Source organism: Nansenia antarctica (assembly GCF_963989245.1).
Source record: "Nansenia antarctica genome assembly, chromosome: 5".
NCBI classification, from domain to species: Eukaryota; Metazoa; Chordata; class Actinopteri; order Argentiniformes; family Microstomatidae; genus Nansenia; species Nansenia antarctica.
The window spans coordinates 25,280,116-25,297,508 of NC_137690.1; the positions used below are offsets into that span (position 1 = coordinate 25,280,116).

At 45.1% G+C, this 17,393-nt stretch overlaps 1 protein-coding gene across 1 annotated transcript; it reads right to left on the reverse strand.

Annotated features, from left to right (window-relative positions):
* Positions 1–5,744: 5,744 nt before the first annotated feature.
* Positions 5,745–17,080, reverse strand: LOC308157592 (dual specificity testis-specific protein kinase 2-like; the record flags this gene model as incomplete). The annotated part of the gene is made up of 8 exons (XM_080531180.1): positions 5,745–5,849; positions 6,095–6,181; positions 6,603–6,686; positions 8,294–8,467; positions 14,743–14,892; positions 15,060–15,108; positions 16,027–16,148; positions 16,901–17,080. The coding sequence occupies 8 exons, from the start codon at positions 17,078–17,080 to the stop codon at positions 5,745–5,747; spliced, it is 951 nt and encodes a 316-aa protein (XP_080387306.1).
* Between the last annotated feature and the right edge of the window lie 313 nt (positions 17,081–17,393).

The following is a 17,393-nucleotide window of genomic DNA, read 5'->3' on the forward strand; positions in this document are numbered from 1 at the left end:
ATCTACCAACCAAATAAAACATATTGCCATTGCTGCGAACACAAAAATGTACTGTAATAATAACAAATTAAGGCCACGCTACACTGTTTCAAAATCAAAGAAGAGATTTATTAAACTATATAACAAATATTCACACTGGTAGTCCATTAACATTAACATTAACTCAGGAGCTCTGAGTGGTTTACACCAGACTGGCCAGTGCCAAGCCAGGTGCCATCGACGTCTCCGGGCGGCGGAGTGTGTGTGTGTGTCTGTCTGTCTGTCTGTCTGTGTGTGTCTGTCTGTCTGTGTGTGTGTGTGTGTGTGTGTCTGTCTGTCTGTCTGTCTGTCTGTGTGTGTGTGTCTGTCTGTCTGTGTGTGTGTGTGTGTGTGTGTGTCTGTCTGTCTGTCTGTGTGTGCATGTGTGTGTGCTTGTGTCTGTCTGTCTGTCTGTGTGTGTGTGTGTGCTTGTGTGTGTGTGTGTGTGTGTGCGTGTGTGTTGTGAGGCGGCGCGGGGCTGAGTGATGCCCTCTCCTGTGTGGTCCAGACGGGAGGCGTCCCGTCTGGACCACACAGGGAAAAAAAAAAAAAACTTTTTTCCCCCCACTTTTTATTTATTTATTTCTCAATGCCGTGTGATCTAGTGACCGGTCGATCGCGATCGACGTAATGAGCACCCCTGCTTTAGAGTATGTGACATGGCTAGCTCCCAGAGTCAGATATAACCTCCGAACCCCCTTCACTGACTTTTTTGCGACTGAGTCAAACAATCTTTTACATACTTTATTGAGAATTGCTCCAAGCTTTATCTGGTGTTACTTTCCAAATACTGTAGTTCTGTGAATGACTAACGTCTTCCAGTATTTTTCTTTCAATATTGTCTTTTTTAAAAAGCCAGGAAGCCAAACTGGTTAACGTAGTCCTTTTCACCAGAATTAAAGATACTTAGTCAAAATGTGGATATGGGTATTTGTACAGTATACTCTTTTTACAGTTTTACATTTGTTGAAAAAAACATTATATGGAAAGTAAATGAATAGCAAGCTGTTTATTCAGACAGGTTTTCAGACAGGTTTTTCCTCTCCTCATCCAGCCTCCCTGATTGATTCTGGAAGTATGTTTAGATACAGTATCAGGTCACCTTGATCAAATGTACCCCTCATCGCCCCTCAAGTCTCTCCCTGACCTACTTTGAACACACACACACACACACACACACACACACACACACACAAATAGCCATTGCCCAATGCCCAAGTGAACCCAGGTTTTTGCTCAGCCCACAGGCATTCATGCTCACTGGCACACACCATAACACTCACAGCATAACCTCCCTTTACCTTCCAATTATTGATTTAGAAAGGCGGAAGCCTACTCCAACCTCACGCATCATTTAACTTATATCCCTTACCTTGACTCTGGAGGTTATTCATTACTGCAAACTGTAGAAATGGGAGTTGGTTGGCGCCATAAAGATGATGCGCTTCCATATGTGGGCAGACGTGTCTGCGCCTGGGGTTTGACATTTTCCCAGCTCTTCATCGATCACTAGTTCCATGTGTAGCTGCCATGTGGAGAGGCCCAGCCTCACACCTATGTCCTCTGACTGGCACAGGAGGGGGACAAGCTGAAGGTCAGGCTCACACAGTCATGGATGACATCTCTACCCATTCTACACACAACATTAAACCTGGACACATTGGCTGCCTGGCCCAGATTGATTATCAGCGCTGTTCCACAGCCCGGAAGAAGAAAGTCTCGTAAAACACCAGGGTTAGGTTTTATAATCCTGCTTCAATTCCCCTCATCGCCACACACACAGGCGCACACGTGAACCGCACACACACAAGTGCATGCACACGCACGCACGCACACACACACACACACACACACACACACACACATTCAAAATCACTTGTATTGGTTCTTGTATATATATCTTGTATATATCTGCAACACAACGTTTCCCTGTGCAGTATTTTAATTATTCAAGGACAGCACATAGCAGAATAGTCTGGATAGTTGCAGTTTAATCATTTGCTGCATTGACTCACTACAGTCCCTCAAGGGACACAACCCCACAAAGAGCCACTTACAGGTGCACTACATGGAATGACATCATGACTAAACCACAGAGGGACACAGTAAAAGCTTTCTAACAATGGAGCTTTCTAACACTCATAAATAACGGCATCTTTAACTAGATGATGTCCCCAATATACTGTTCAAACAACCATAGTGACTCTGCTGTATTAGTGTATTTAAAGCTAACACACTTTAAAGAACAAGAAGAGAGGTCTGATCAGTTTGTCCAACACATGTCAGTCAGTGACTTAAAGATGACTAGTGCCGTATGGCAAAATCTTAAACAACTGAAATGGTCTAAAATCACTGAAAAAGATCAGAGTAGGTGAGATGGAGCAGAATGGGGAGACAGGAAGCAGTGAGGGAATACAATCTAGGGTCATTTGAAGCTTAAGGGATGGAATAATAGTTACATTCCAAAATGTTTTTGTTTAGCTCACTACACTGTTACATGGCAAAAAAGTAGTTAACTACTGAAAACACTACGAAGAATTGAATTGGGTTAAATTACCACCAAGCTACAAAAATATATCGTTCAACTAATAGTTGAGCTACATGCAGTGGAACTAGCCTACTCCTACTGCTACTGTAAAGATGCCATGGGCTGGAAAACACTGCCACCCTGTGGACAGCTTCAATCAGTGCATCATGCAGTAAATAACTTGTTGAGACAATAAAGTTTACCACCTTATCATCACTCATAGTAAGTAGTAAAAAAATAAAAATAATACAGTAGCAGATGCTACCCCAGATACTAAAATATGTCAACTTTGATTTACCAAGCTTAAATTGAATATTGAAACAGGACAGAAGTGCCCTTTCCTGGCTTCGTAAACAACATGGAGTCCACCTTGAGTTATGAGCTGTTAAAACCAAAGCTTTGTGGGAAATATGGCGGTGTTTCCAGTAGTAAGTCAGTGTGTAATTGCCCAAGTTAACACAACAAAGATGCGTCATAAATAATAACAGCTCATGAGAGGACAGCCTCCACCAGCCGCTGTAAGCCTTGATCTGGAGGGCCGCAGCTCAACAAAGCCTCAGACAAAACCTCCCTGGCAAAAAATAGATCAGTGCCTGCATTATTCATCCTCCTCTCTTCATTATTGTAATATTGAGAGAGACATGGCGAGACCACGGAGAGGGAGGAAGGGAGGGAGAGCAAACATTATATCGACCTGCTAAATCTTTCATGGACTTTTGAAGTGGCTGTTTAAGTGTCCTTTCATGTCAGACGGGGACGGGGACAGGGACAGGAGAGGCGGAGTGTGTGAGAGATGGGGTGACGTGAGGTGAGGACATCCATCTCAATGATAGGCAGGTCTGACAGCGCAGCTGCCTCTCTGTGAGTCACACTGACATGACCCCCCTCTGGAACACGTCCCCCAAAAAAGAAGAAGACGTAGCTCACTCTCACAACAGAAGGAGAAAACCAGACCAGGTACTAAATGTCTTTGAAGGACATAATACATACATGATGAAGATTACTTTTCCATGTTGAATATGCCAATGACTCAAGCTTCAAAGACTCCTGAGCGGGTATGGAAACCGGATTAGCATGGTCAAGAGCACCTGATGAGGCAGAAAGTTGCCAGGTAACCAAATATGAAAAGAAACAGCTCTTCCAGACTGATGATTGTAAGATCAGTATCACACACAACTCTGTCTAACCTTAAATCAGATAAACAGATTTTATTGAAAGTAAGTCATTTGCAAAATACATGTTCAGATACTTCAATAGAAGGTTAATCTTATTGGCCTATTTCTATCTCATACAAATGTACTAAGATTTATACAGAGTAATAAAAAAGCACACAATGTGCAAACAATGTTCAAACTAAAATATAAACCTTCACAGGATATCACAAAGGTCAGGCAACCTGAAATGCAAAAACATTATTAAATGAAAATGGTTTAACTATGGCGTTAAATTACCTAAAAAAGAATCAAGAAAATGCTCTGTTAACTATATAATTCCCTCATATGCCAGCAAAAGGAATAGAACACATTTCCATACAATTGATTTTGTAGCTCAATATTAGCTGAACTAAAAGGTCGAAATCCCAAATCTTTGAGGAATGTGATTTTAGAGAAATGTTTGTATACTAGCTGCCTGGCTGTGTGCCTGTGAGACCTCATGGGGAACATGTCAAATGTGTTTGAGATGACACACACTTACAGGCAAATACTGGTAACTTGGCAAGAGAATGGACAGCTGATGCAGCAGGACTGAATATACACACACTGTACGGAGGGGAAGAACAACGTACATATTTACACGCCAAGGCTTGACGCAACACTGGATGGCAAGAACCATCCAATTGGATGTGGAATGAAATACAAGTACGACTCAACAGGTACAAGTAATCAAACAAGTACTCAAAAGATCTCAAAACGTGCATACTGTACTGTATATACTGCAAAATGTACCTTCCATGAAAAATAAATAAATAAATAGATTATTGAAGACTGATAATTGCTTATGCTCACACACGGATGTGAACCATACAATAAAGATTATACTTAACTCCAAAATAATGCTTTTTTTTAGCATGAGCCATGCAGACAATGTAAAAGCAAGTCAAGGTTGTATGCTATGCTTAGTCAGAGCCAAGGTAACTGGGTCCATTAAAAAGTAAAATACAAGTGAGAGATATACTGTTACAAAAAAGAAAAAAACACAAATCCATTGTGATGTGTGATAAGATTTGAGTACGGTACTTAATACGACTTCATGGCCAATGACTTGACCAGCATATCTAATCTCTGGCCTTATCTCAGTGCAGCGGTATGACTGTAGCCTTGCGTACGCATTGTGTCTGCTAAACTAATGGCAGGCAGGTCAGAGGTCGGGGGAGGTCTTAGTTACTGTTGCTAGTAGGGCTGTGAACAGTAATGGGCCTGTTCACAGCTCAGTCAACTGACAGAAGCAATGCTGTGTCTGAGGGGAAGGGACATGGAGTGGTGAACATGACTTCTCTCTATCAATGGTCTCTCTGGGCAGATTAGGCATAGAGAAAGACACAGCGTCCAGGGACTTGGTGGTAGGAAAAAAAGACATCAACAGATGAAACTCTGCATCATCAGGTACAACTTACAACACAAAACACTGTCACAAACAACAACAACAACAACAACAACAACAAACAACAACAACAACAACAACAACAAAACTCCAACAAAAGGCAGTATGTTGAGATTCAAGAAAAGTCATTTGAAATAAGGTAAGACATGCTGCTAAAAAACGAATTATGTTCACCGCAATCGGCCCGAAAATGAAACGAACGCAGTGTGATTTATGCGACAATGTGTCAACTGTACTGTTACACAACTTGTGTGAACTGGTCAAGTAAAGCGTTTTTTTTTTTTGCGAGAGGTATAACAAGAAGAACTTCCCGAGAAGAAACCCTCCTTTTTTTTCAAGACGACACACATACAGCACAGTAGAGTGTATCCCCATCCAGCGGTCTCTAATCTGTCAACTTGTGACATCTATCCACCTCCAGATCCTGTGGAGAACAGGGGACAGGGAGTTCCTTTCATGGGGAGGTGTTCCCTGGTGTTGTGTGGTGCCCCCTGGTCCTGCGCAGTCTACGTATAGTACAGAGCTTGGCAGGTCCCAAGTCCTCCAATCCTCTTGAGGATAGGGGGGGGGGGGGGGGGGGGCTTCGAACCGAAACCGCTCACCCAGTGGTCAGCTCTGAATTCGGGGGCGGTTCCAGAGCGTCTGCGATCTCCCCCAACTCGTCCAACAGCTCTGTGAAAGCTGGTCTCCTGAAGGACTCCATCTGAGATAGAGGGGAGAAATGAGGATGAGTGTGGGCCTTATTCTTAGTTTTTAAATCCTATTCTGAACCACTTTATTGGATAAAAGAGGTCTGGGCACCAGAGATAGTGTACAACCGGACTGTGTCACACAGTCTGCCTCCAGAGATACATTTTGACCCTCTATTTCACGGTGTGTTGAGCATACACACTCAGGACTCTCTAGTGGCCATGCACTGTGTCTGGATCTGTGTCTGGATCTACTCACCAGACAGCAGCTGGCTGCCAGCTCCAACACACGTGGAGGACACCCGCTCACCAGCTTCCTGAACGCACTCACATCCAGGCCGTAGTCCTGTCACCCACGCACACACGCACACACACACACACGCACACACACACACACACACACACACACACACACACACACACACACACACACACACACACACACACAGAGAGAGAGAGAAAGAGAAAGAGAGAGCTTTAACACATGGTATACTACACAGGCACCATGCTTACAGTGTTCCAACTTTCTAGTGTGCCATGGATTTACTGTGTGTGTGTGTGTGTGTGTGTGTGTGTGTGTGTGTGTGTGTATGTGTGTGTGTATGCGTATGCGTGTGCGTGTGCGTGTGTGTGTGTGTGTGTGCACGTGCGTGTCTGTGTGTATGTGTGTGTGTGTGTGTGTGTGTGTGCGTGCGTGTGTATGTGTGTGCGTATGTGTGTGCGTGTGCGTGTCTGCGTGCGTACTACGTAGTCCAGGTGAGCTTTACCTGGCTTCTCGGTAGGATCTCGGGGTCTGCGGGGATCCTCGCCAGTATCTCACAGAGCACGATCCCAAAGGAGAACACGTCCACCTGGTGGCGACACAGAGAAGCACACGTCAACCATACAGCACCCAGCCAATCCCAGGGCCAGCTTTAAAACGAACTCACTTTCATCAGTCTCAGTAGCGTTGGTGTTTGGGTATATGGGTGTATGTCAGTGGAGGCTGGTGACTTCCAGAATTGAGGAGGCCAATTTTTTTCCGCTTGCTCGCTTCACTCGCGATGGAATGTTCCCTGTTCTTCTTATCTGTCTTTGTGCTGGACAAAGGCACACTATTTGGAGTGTAAGCTACAATCAGAAAGTTCTGATTGATGGAATTCATTGTGCAGAGCTTAGCCTATGTGCCTGCCTGAAGAAATGACATTGCTGTAAGTCTATGAGCCTGCCTGATAATTAAGTTGAGAAATGACATTTGGATGTAATATAAATGCCCAGTGAACATGTGTAAAAGGCAGGAATTTGATAATTATGTGGTTAAAAAACAATTTAGTTTAGCCTACATTTTTCATTCTTCTTCTTCTACAGCTTCAACATGTAATCATCAATTTAATCAAGTTTAGCATATAAAAAAGATAAGTAACAGTTTCTTTATCAAATGTAGTTTTATTCAATATATTTAATATAAATAAATAAAAATGTTTAATGTTGTGAGGACAGTACTGGTTCCAGCTGGCTTCATCTGCTGAGAAACACAGACATGCAATGGAGTGGTATTACTACTGAGAACTAGTGGTGTAACACTGGTAGAGACATCTGATTAGTTCAACTCACCACTGGTTTAGCTGAGGGGCGGCATACTCTCTCCAGGACTCCATTTGATATGGAAGAATATTACATTGACTTGTAATAAAACGAAATCGACTACATTAAAAATAAAACTGTTCAATAAATCCTAAATGTTGTCTACCTATTCGATGTATAAATCGCGCCAGAATCTCGCCGATTTCCGAGGTCATTTTAAGCAAAAGTATTTGGCCAAATGAGCTATTATTTTCAGGGATAATAGCCATGGGTGTTCTAGACGTGTCCTGTAAAGGACAAGTTGATAGGACACTCGTAGACACTATGGAGTGTTTCTTTGACTGAAGTGACTGGCGAATTCTCAAAATGGCTTCATGTGATTGGACGAACAAAATGTCAATCATTCAGCCCTGGACTCATTTCTAATATTTATCCTGCAGAACAGCACTCATACACGCGTGTGGCGGAAAAAAGGTACTACAACGGAGGAGAGGCCTCCTGTTCCCACCCATTTTCAGTGATGGGCCAATCACATATTGCCATGAAAAAAATTGCATTACATTGACTTCTATGAGAAACCACTTTCCGACAGGAGGCCTGGACTTTTCGACAGGAGGCCTGGCCTCCTTCAATAGAAACGGATAGGGATTCTGGCCTGTAGGTGCTTTACAATTGCAATATTGGGTTTTAGCCATGGAAAATATTTATGAACAAAACGGAAATAATATTAATAAATAATATTAATATAAAACAATTAAAAATATTTTTTTTGTTAAATAAATAAAAAATAAAAAATATAATTATTGCTTTTTAAAATCTCTCTCTCTTCTCTCAAATTATTGGGGAGGCCAGGCCTCCTCCACCTCTATGGAGGAGCCTCCACTTGTATGTTTACCTTGCGGTCGTAGGGTTCCCCGCGCAGCATTTCAGGGGCCATCCAGAAGGCGGAGCCCACCAGGGAGAGCTTCCTCTCGGGGTCCTTCACAGGCAGGTCCAACACCTCCCTGGCCAGGCCGAAGTCTGCCACCAGGGCCTCCCTGCCTCGCGATGTCACCCGGATCAGACAGTTCTGCACACACACACACACACACACACACACACACACACACACACACACACACACACACACACACACACACACACACACACACACACAGACACGATAAATGACTTGCTTCAATAAATCATGTTGAATAGAGCTATTTCACTATAGTGTTTACACTCAATTTCAACATGAAAGCTACTGACATACAGTACCAGGTTTGGACACACCTTCTCATGCAATGGTTTTCTTTATTTTTTATTATTTTCTACATTGTAAATTAATACTGTGGGAAAACTAAAACTATTAAAGAACACATATGGAATTACGTAGTAAACAAAAAAGTGTTAAACAAACCAGAATATGTTTTATATGTTAGATTCTTCAAAGTAGCCACCTTTAGCTTTGATGACAGCTTTGCACACTTTTGGTATTCTCTCAATCCGCTTGGTGTGTGTGTGTGTGTGTGTGTGTGTGTGTGTGTGTGTGTGTGTGTGTGTGTGTGTGTGTGTGTGTGTGTGTGTGTGTGTGTGTGTGTGTGTGTGTGTGTGTGTTTGTATTTATTACTATGAGGGGACCAAGACCTGACCGCACACTCACGGTGTGGGAACCCGAATCTTTGTGGGGTCCAAAAAGCTGGTCCCCACCAGGAAAATCGTTGAAATGAATAGGGGAGACGTTGCTGATATGCCTAGTGCAAGAATGTGGAGGAAAAAAATTTCCCCCATCACGTCACAAAAACCTGAGGATGTGTGTGTGAGTGTGTGTGAGGCTGACCTCTAACGACTACAATCGGTACTGCAGGTTCACAGATTGGCGCAGAATGCACACACACTCACACACTCCACGCACCAATCAAACGCACACCTGTCTGTCACGTGAGATGATTGAGCATCCATGCATCCATATTGGATCCAGCATCCATATTTGATGATGGCTGATAAGAAGAATGAAGACTTATTCAAGGACAAAGGTAAAACGAAAATATGTACAATTCTAACTTGATTATAAGACATTGTATTAAAATGTTTTGAAGGTAGAACAAGCAAACATTTAAGATAGCCTTCTCTGCAGTTCATCTATAGGCTATATGCCTTATTTTTAACGAAAGTTAGACTAGCTAATCAAATGCTATGTGTTAGCTAAGCTAACCAAATGCTCTAACGTTAGCTAGCAAGGGAGCTATACTAGCTAACGAATTGATTATAAGACATTTTATTTAAATGTTTTGAAGGTAGAATAAGCAAACATTTAAGCTAGCCTTCTCTGCAGTTTTAACGAACGTTAGACTAGCTAATCAAATGCTATGTGTTAGCTAACCAAATGCGATGTTTTCTAACGTTAGCTTAGCTAGCAAGGGAGCTAGACTAGCTAACGAATTGCCAGGTGTTTTGTAGTTAGCTAATAACGGAGTTAGGCTAGCTAACCAATTGCCATGTGTTCTCAATCAGTTCGATAGGGACGTTTGATGGAAGACGGTGCCAGATTCTAAACGAAAAAACGACAATAGGTAGGTAATCTGCTAAAACAGTAGATTGTGTATTCAGTGTTTCCTCCAGGAATTTTTACAATGGTGGCGGGTAGTGCTGACGCGATTTTTTCGCGTGCACGCGCATGAGACGCGCACGCGCGCTCAAAACAACGACGTAATTTCAGCCAAAACTCGAGGATGGCCCAAAAAAATAAAATGTTTTCCTGTACTTCTCCCGTGTGTCTCTTATTGTCTGTGTCTGCATGTTTTTCCAGCATGTAATTCCGTTGTCAATAAAAACAAAAACACTGATCTGACGTTTTTTTTCACAACGTTATTACTTGTCACTTTAAGCCCAGGAGGGAGTTAGCGATTAGCGATGTTTAGCTTAGCTTAGTTTAACAGAAGTATCTTCACTTTTAACATGACTTCCCATGGTCGTAGAGGGCTGGTCGACGGCTTAAAATGACCGTGTAGACCTGTAGACCTTATTCAGCTATAGTCTTGTGTTTCTACCCCGGGCATAGCCGGTGTTATTCACGGACAAACACTCCTGTTAGAGTGGTTCTAGTACACTGGACATAGGTAACACATAGAGAGGCTTCTCCTCTCTCTCTCCATCCTACACTACACTACACTACGCATCCTATACTACACTACACTACGCTAGCTCGCGGTGTTCGGGTGACAGCCAGGGCGCGTTCGTAAATACGCTCTGGAAATCTGATCAGCACTCACGGAATGCCTCTTGTCCAATCAAATGACTTGGTCCCTTTATGACGTTGAACCCAGTGTGCGCTCCGGGGCTCTCAGAGCGAATTTACGAACGCAGCCTCAAGTTCAATACTCGCGACACACACGGACTGGTCCAGTTTCAGCGCTTGTGGGTGTGTCTAGCGCTGTGAAGGTCTGAAAAGCGGCCTAAATTTTTTTTTTTTTGGGGGTTGAGAAATCTGAATGGTGGCGGAGGAAATTCCATCGTGGCGGTCCGCCACGATGAAATGCATGTAGAGGAAACACTGGTATTACTTAGTGTGCTTGACTAATGATTGAGAGCTAAAATGAGTAGCTGACAGGGCAATTGTCTCAACCCAGTAGAAGACACATGCTACTGTATAACTGTTGTGTAGACTACATGCTTGTTATCAACATGGTGACTGCTACACTTACCAATTCTGAATAACTGATTCTAATTCATATTTTAGTGTGGTGGTGGAGACTCTCATGTCATGTCCGTGGAAAAGTGCATCTTGCCCTGCAGCTCCAACCCAGTGATACAAGACAAAGAGGAGGTTTTCCAGCTTGCAGGTAAAAGTGTGTAACCAGAAATGGATTGTGTTTAGATCCTTCTCAATGTGTTTCTGCTGTGATTAGGAGCTATGCAAACATACACTCTTACTAGGTGTAATGGGGTTCAAGACTACATGGAAGAGTATTGTCATTTGTGAGGATTAGTGGGCTGATTTGCTGAGATGAGGTTCTTGCCGTGTGTGTGTGTGTGTGTGTGTGTGTGTGTGTGTGTGTGTGTGTGTGTGTGTGTGTGTCAGTAGAAAAGGAAGCTGTGAACACCGCCCAGCATTCTCTTCTCTAGAATACGTGGGAGAAAACCACAAAAAAAGCAAAAGGTAGCTACTTTGAAGAATCTAAAATCTAATACATATTCTGGTTTGTTTAACACTTTTTTGTTTACTACATAATTCCATGACTTTAATCTCAGAAATTCAGACTTTTTTCCTCAGAAATTCAGACTTTTTTCTCAGAAAGTCTGACTTAAATCTCAGAAATTCTGACTTCTGACTAAACTCAGAATATACCCCCCCCTCTTCAGGAGAAAAACAACAAAACCTCAGTTGGTGGCCCTAATACTTATCCGTAGGATATCATGTTCAATGGCAAGGTCCACCCTGTGAGGTCTGCTTGCCAGCAGAGGGCAGTATAGCCCTACAATCAAAACAATCACTGAACCGTAGGACAAAACTTCTAAAGCACAACTACTCTGTCAACGCAAAGCATAACAACACTGACAATACAGCCAAACATCCACTGCCTCCATCGGTCACACACAGTCATACTCCTGAGATGATGGTTTCAAACTTGACGGGTCTGCTTGCACAACATGACTTAAGCAAATCAGTCTGTAAAGCAAAAGGTCAACGTGATGACATCTGGTGGCATGTCTCTTTATTCTCGCCACAGAGGAAGCAGATCTAGAATGAAGTGAAGGGGAGACCCTGCAAGCAGCCAGTGAGACCAGACGTTTTTTCGATAGCCTGGTTTAATAGCCTGGGTCTGAATGCGTCATCACCTCCCCGCCACACTCAATTATTTACACTTGACCTGGCCACTGCTGATCGACTACAGTACACATAATCCACCCTGCATTGGCCTCTATGCTTACAGTCAACACAGCCTAACTGTCGGGATAAACTCTGTGAGACTGTTCTGGTGGTCATGACCGGAGGCAGTGTACTGCGGGAGTGGAGAGCATCAGTGGGAGTACAGGGACAGTGGGCGGGCTAGAGCACTCTGGAGGACACCAGATACTGTTACATAAGCAGAGGGTAGGGGAGGCAGGCAGACAGGGGGGCAGGCAGGTAGGGGGCAGGCACGGAGGGAGACAGACAGGCAGGAGGGGCAGGGAGGCAAGCAGGCAGGCAGGCAGGCAGGCAGGCAGGGGGGCAGGCAGGTAGGCAGGCAGGTAGGCAGGCAGGTAGGCAGGCAGGGGGGCAGGCAGGTAGGGGGCAGGCACAGAGGGAGACAGCCAGGCAGGCAGGCAAGGGGGAAGGCAGGCAGGGGGGCAGGCAGACGGGCAGGCACGGAGGGAGACAGACAGGCAGGGGGGCAGGCAGGCAGACAGGGGGGCAGGCAGGCAGGCAGACGGGGGGGCAGGCAGGCAGGGAGGCAGGCACAGAGGGAGACAGACAGGCAGGACAGGTGGGCAAGCAGGGAGGCAGGCAGGGGGCAGAGAGGCAGGCAGGCAGGCACAGGGAGGGAGACAGACAGGCAGGAGGGACAGGTGGGCAAGCAGGAAGGCAGGCAGGAAGGCAGGAAGGCAGGCAGGCAGGCAGGCAGACAGGCAGGCAGACAGACAGGCAGGCAGGCAGGCAGGCAGGCAGGCAGGGAGTGGATGGAGCATGATCTGCTGATGAGTGAAAGCAGGCGGAGGGCTCTGGAGTGACGTCTCAGCATCTGGATCCCGTTACAGTAGGAACCACAGGCCCTCTGTCTCTCTCTCTCTCTCCCTCTCTCTCTCTCTCTCCAGCTTTCCATCCAGTAGTCTGTGATTATGGGTCTATCTGGGGATCGCTCCAGACCTAACCGCTAAATTTAGCGCGGCCCTCACCGAGCCAAAGAAAACAAGTTTTTTTGGGGAGGAACAGAACTGGGACTTCTGTATAACGCTGCTTCTAAGGAATGGGCCTAGTCGCTCCAAGACGTAATGCTAGATTTCAGTTACTCGTAGAGCGCGCTAAAATTAAACACGTTTACAATTATGTCCAGTGTACGCCTCTACTTATCTCGGGTAACTAACGAGGACGTCTAGCGAGAGAGATGTCAAACGACTTCTCCTTGGCGGCCTCATGATTCCCAGCTGCGACGCTAATTGGATTTGGGGTTTTCTGTACATTTTTCTACGGGACATAATGTAATGGTTTGCGTCGGAGGACGTCTAGGCTCCTACCTAATGGATGGGGACTGAGGTCTCTGGTTTTGTCTATTTGGACAGAATGTGAACAGCCCCTGTCTGGTGTAAATGCTTGTGCAATCAATCCTGCCCGGTGCTCTTTTCAAACACCCCCAGTCATTGTGAGCACAGCGGTTGTTTGCTCGCCTAAGATAGATGCGAGTGTCCCAGTGCCAATTCTAATGACATCGGTGGGGGGTCTTCTCTGGGGGGAAACAGTATTACATTGCAGCATGCCCAATTATCTTGGAGTAAAATGCCACCATTGAGAGTAGAGCCAAATCGTTTGTACCTCAGGGTGACGTGTACGAAATGTCAGCATAGACCACGTCAGAGCCGCCATTTGTATTCCCATGGATGTTGATGTGAAACTGGGGCAGGGTGAAGGAAAGGGAGGGGTGGAGGGGTGGAGGGGTGACCTCCCCACTGTTGATCTACCGCTGACTGACCCTAGTTTCTGAGACAAAGCTAGTCTGGTTGTCTGAGAGAGAGTGTGTGTGTGTGTGTGTGTGTGTGTGTGTGTGTGTGTGTGTGTGTGTGTGTGTGTGTGTGCGTGTGTGTGTGTGTGTGTGTGTGTGTGTGTGTGTGCGCGTGCGTGCGTGCGCATGTATGTATGTGTCTGCAATGCATGCTTGTATTTATGTATTGTGTGTGTGTGTGTGTGTGTGTGTGTGTGTGTGTGTCGCTGTGTATTTAATGTGCCTATGTGCAATAACAGCGCTCAGAGAGGGAGAGTATTAGCATAACAATAAGCTCGGCCTTGCAGCTCCGTCCCTCTGCATTACCGGCCAGCACTTCTGTGGAACCTGGCAACCAGGAGAGTGCCAACAGATTTGTCTGCACAGTGCTTTCTACACCAGAGAGTGTGTGTGCCATATGCTGCTTTGTGTATAACATTTAAAACAACACAGTCACTTAATAAATGTCACAGCAGTGAGTGTTGCCAACCTTTTGACGCAAATAGGGCTTTGTCCTGATATCTATTAGTTGTCTATGGTCCAAGATGTTAATCTTGAGATCTGCAAGCGTGACTCACGGGTTTCACCCGAAAAAAATCCCCCAATTGACGTGAATGCACATGTAGTGTATTGTTCGCAGACCTGGAGTTTGGCCCTGCTGTATGAGAGCAGTGTGTTAGGGGACTACCTTGGAGTTGAGATCCCTGTGGTAGATGTTCTTGTAGTGTAGGTAGATCATTCCCCTGGTGATGTCACAGGCCAGGTCAACCTTCTCCTTCCAGCAGAGAGACACGTCCTTCCTGGCCAGCAACTCCTCCAGACAGCCTCCGCTAACGTACTAAAATATCACACACACACACACACAGACACACACACGCACGCACGCGCACACACACAAATTAACACAACCTGTTCTGATTCTCACTTCCAGGTCACATGATGTCTTATGCTTCTTATCTTATCCACACATCATCACATTAGAGACTGAGAAAAAACAACACTCACCTCTAGAATAGGGTAGAGTTTATCTTCTCTCACGCAGATGCCCAGATACCTGCAAGTACGTCATTGTTAGAGCTGTTTCGTACAGTCAATGATCCATTAAAAGATTTAACCATTGAACTGGAGTGAATATAAGGATCGTAACGGTACATATTCATATTCATATTCATAAGAGTGTATTCATAGCAAACTACAGAATAGGTTTAAGGCTAGATTTTTCGAGTCTCAGTAAGTCAGACTGTCATGACAATCTGGGTTCCGAGACTAGTATTTTTCTACGCCCAAAAGATAGCTCTTCTCTGGGCGAGGGAAAGTTCAGCAAAGATATATCCGGACACTTCCTGGGCTGAAAAGTTCTTTCCAAATGCTTGAGAGAAAGAAAAACCACACACTAGAAATGCCAATGTCTCCTATTTACAAAGCACTGACTTCAGAGCCCTTGAACATAGCCTTCCTCAAATACCCATTCTCCCGTTGGTGTTTGGACAGGGCCTCCTCAGAGGGGGCTGGGTCCTCTGTGCCAGGTACACACTGGCCTCAGATCGCTTTCATCAGTGGCTCGCCCTACGCAGCCATGTCAGCAGATATGGTTTGCTGTTTGATAACTGTTCCACCGTGACCTTGCAAACAGGCTACATTCAGATAGCTTAGACAAACACTATGCCCTCACACCTCAAATAACCACTTCAGGTGACTCAAATGAGTCACTTTTTGTTTAATGTGTGGTGCCAATGCCACTGACTGCACCACACAGTTGAATACAACAATGGTAGTGAAACACTTTTAGTGTTTTGACAATCTGTAAGATTAGCTAATCCAAATAGTTTTAAAACGTTTCACGTTGATTCAGGCCTCATCTTGAGCAATTGTTACAATACATTCATATGAGTTGTTTTAACGACAGCATACCGTATCAACGATATGTTTGGAGCATTGACAGGGGTGAGTTAAACGTTCTTAGGCCTACTACCTCACTATGTTGGGATGGGAGAGTTTCTGCAGCAGGCTGATCTCTCGTACGATGCTGTCCTGGTCCACGTCGTTCTTATAGATCTTCACCACCATCACTTTACAGGACGTACTGTGCATCACCTGAGAGGCAGACGAGTCAGTCCATGCATTGACACAACCTCACCTCTCCGCCCCCCCCCCCCCCCCCCCCCCCTTTGCTCTTTCTATCAATACTTTTAAAGCTTTTAATCGTCAAAAACAACACGCATCATAGTGCAGGTCGAAGGTCGACGGTAGCCTCCTTCTCTCTCTTTCTCACAGCGACTCAAGGCTTTCTTTGTTCAAACCCATCTGGATGTATTCGTCGATTAACAATCATCATCTCACTTTCGCCCCATCAGCTTTTTCTACTTCATTGGAGACTGGGGGGACAAAGCCTAAATGCGTGCCGTTTTTGGGTTCCCCATTGTTTTGCTCCTGTACAGATTGCAGATTAGGGGTTGGGGGGGGGGGGTTGTTATGTAAGAGGCACAGTGGGGTATCACTGAGCATCCCCAGGTCTTTGTATGCTCAGGCATCCATGCTATTTAGAAGCTTATCATGAAATTCCAAGTATGTCCCAATTAGGGCTAACACAACATGTGCTTTGTTGGAGGCATGTGAAGGGTGGGGAGGGGGGGGGGGCTATTTTCAGCACAGTTGGGGACCTCCCAGGGCCCAAATCTCAAACGTCATTCCTGTATGCCTCACATCCTCACATCCTCTTTCCTTGACTCCTCCTTCTCAATATGGATAGGAAGAGAAGGTCCTAGGTTTAGGCATTTGGAGGAGGTGGTGAGGAGAGAGGTTTGTGAGGAATCAAGGAAAGAGATTTGGGATGTAACACCTTGTACCTTGTAGACTTTGGAGAAGAAGCCACTCCCGATCAGCTCAGCCGTGAAGTTTTCCCAGAACTCCAGCTTGCGGACGGCGGTGCGTAGCTTCTGCCAGCGGTCCACCTGGTAGTATTTGTCAGAGGACTCCCCATAGAGAGTCGGGCTGGTGGGCTCTGATGACACATCCACGTCACACATCCTAGTGATGTCCGCTAGGGGGGCACACACACACACACACACACACACGCACACACGCACACACACGCACACACGCACACACACATGCACGCACATGCATCCACACACACACACACACACACACACACACACACACAGACACAGACACAGACACACACACATACACATATACACACACACACACACACACACACATACTCAGGTCAGACATAACGCCTACCTCTTTGACAACAAAGCTCAGGTAAAATTCATAATACATTAACAGAATTATTATAATAAAACACATCAGTGCTGACAGAATGGGTGTTGTTGA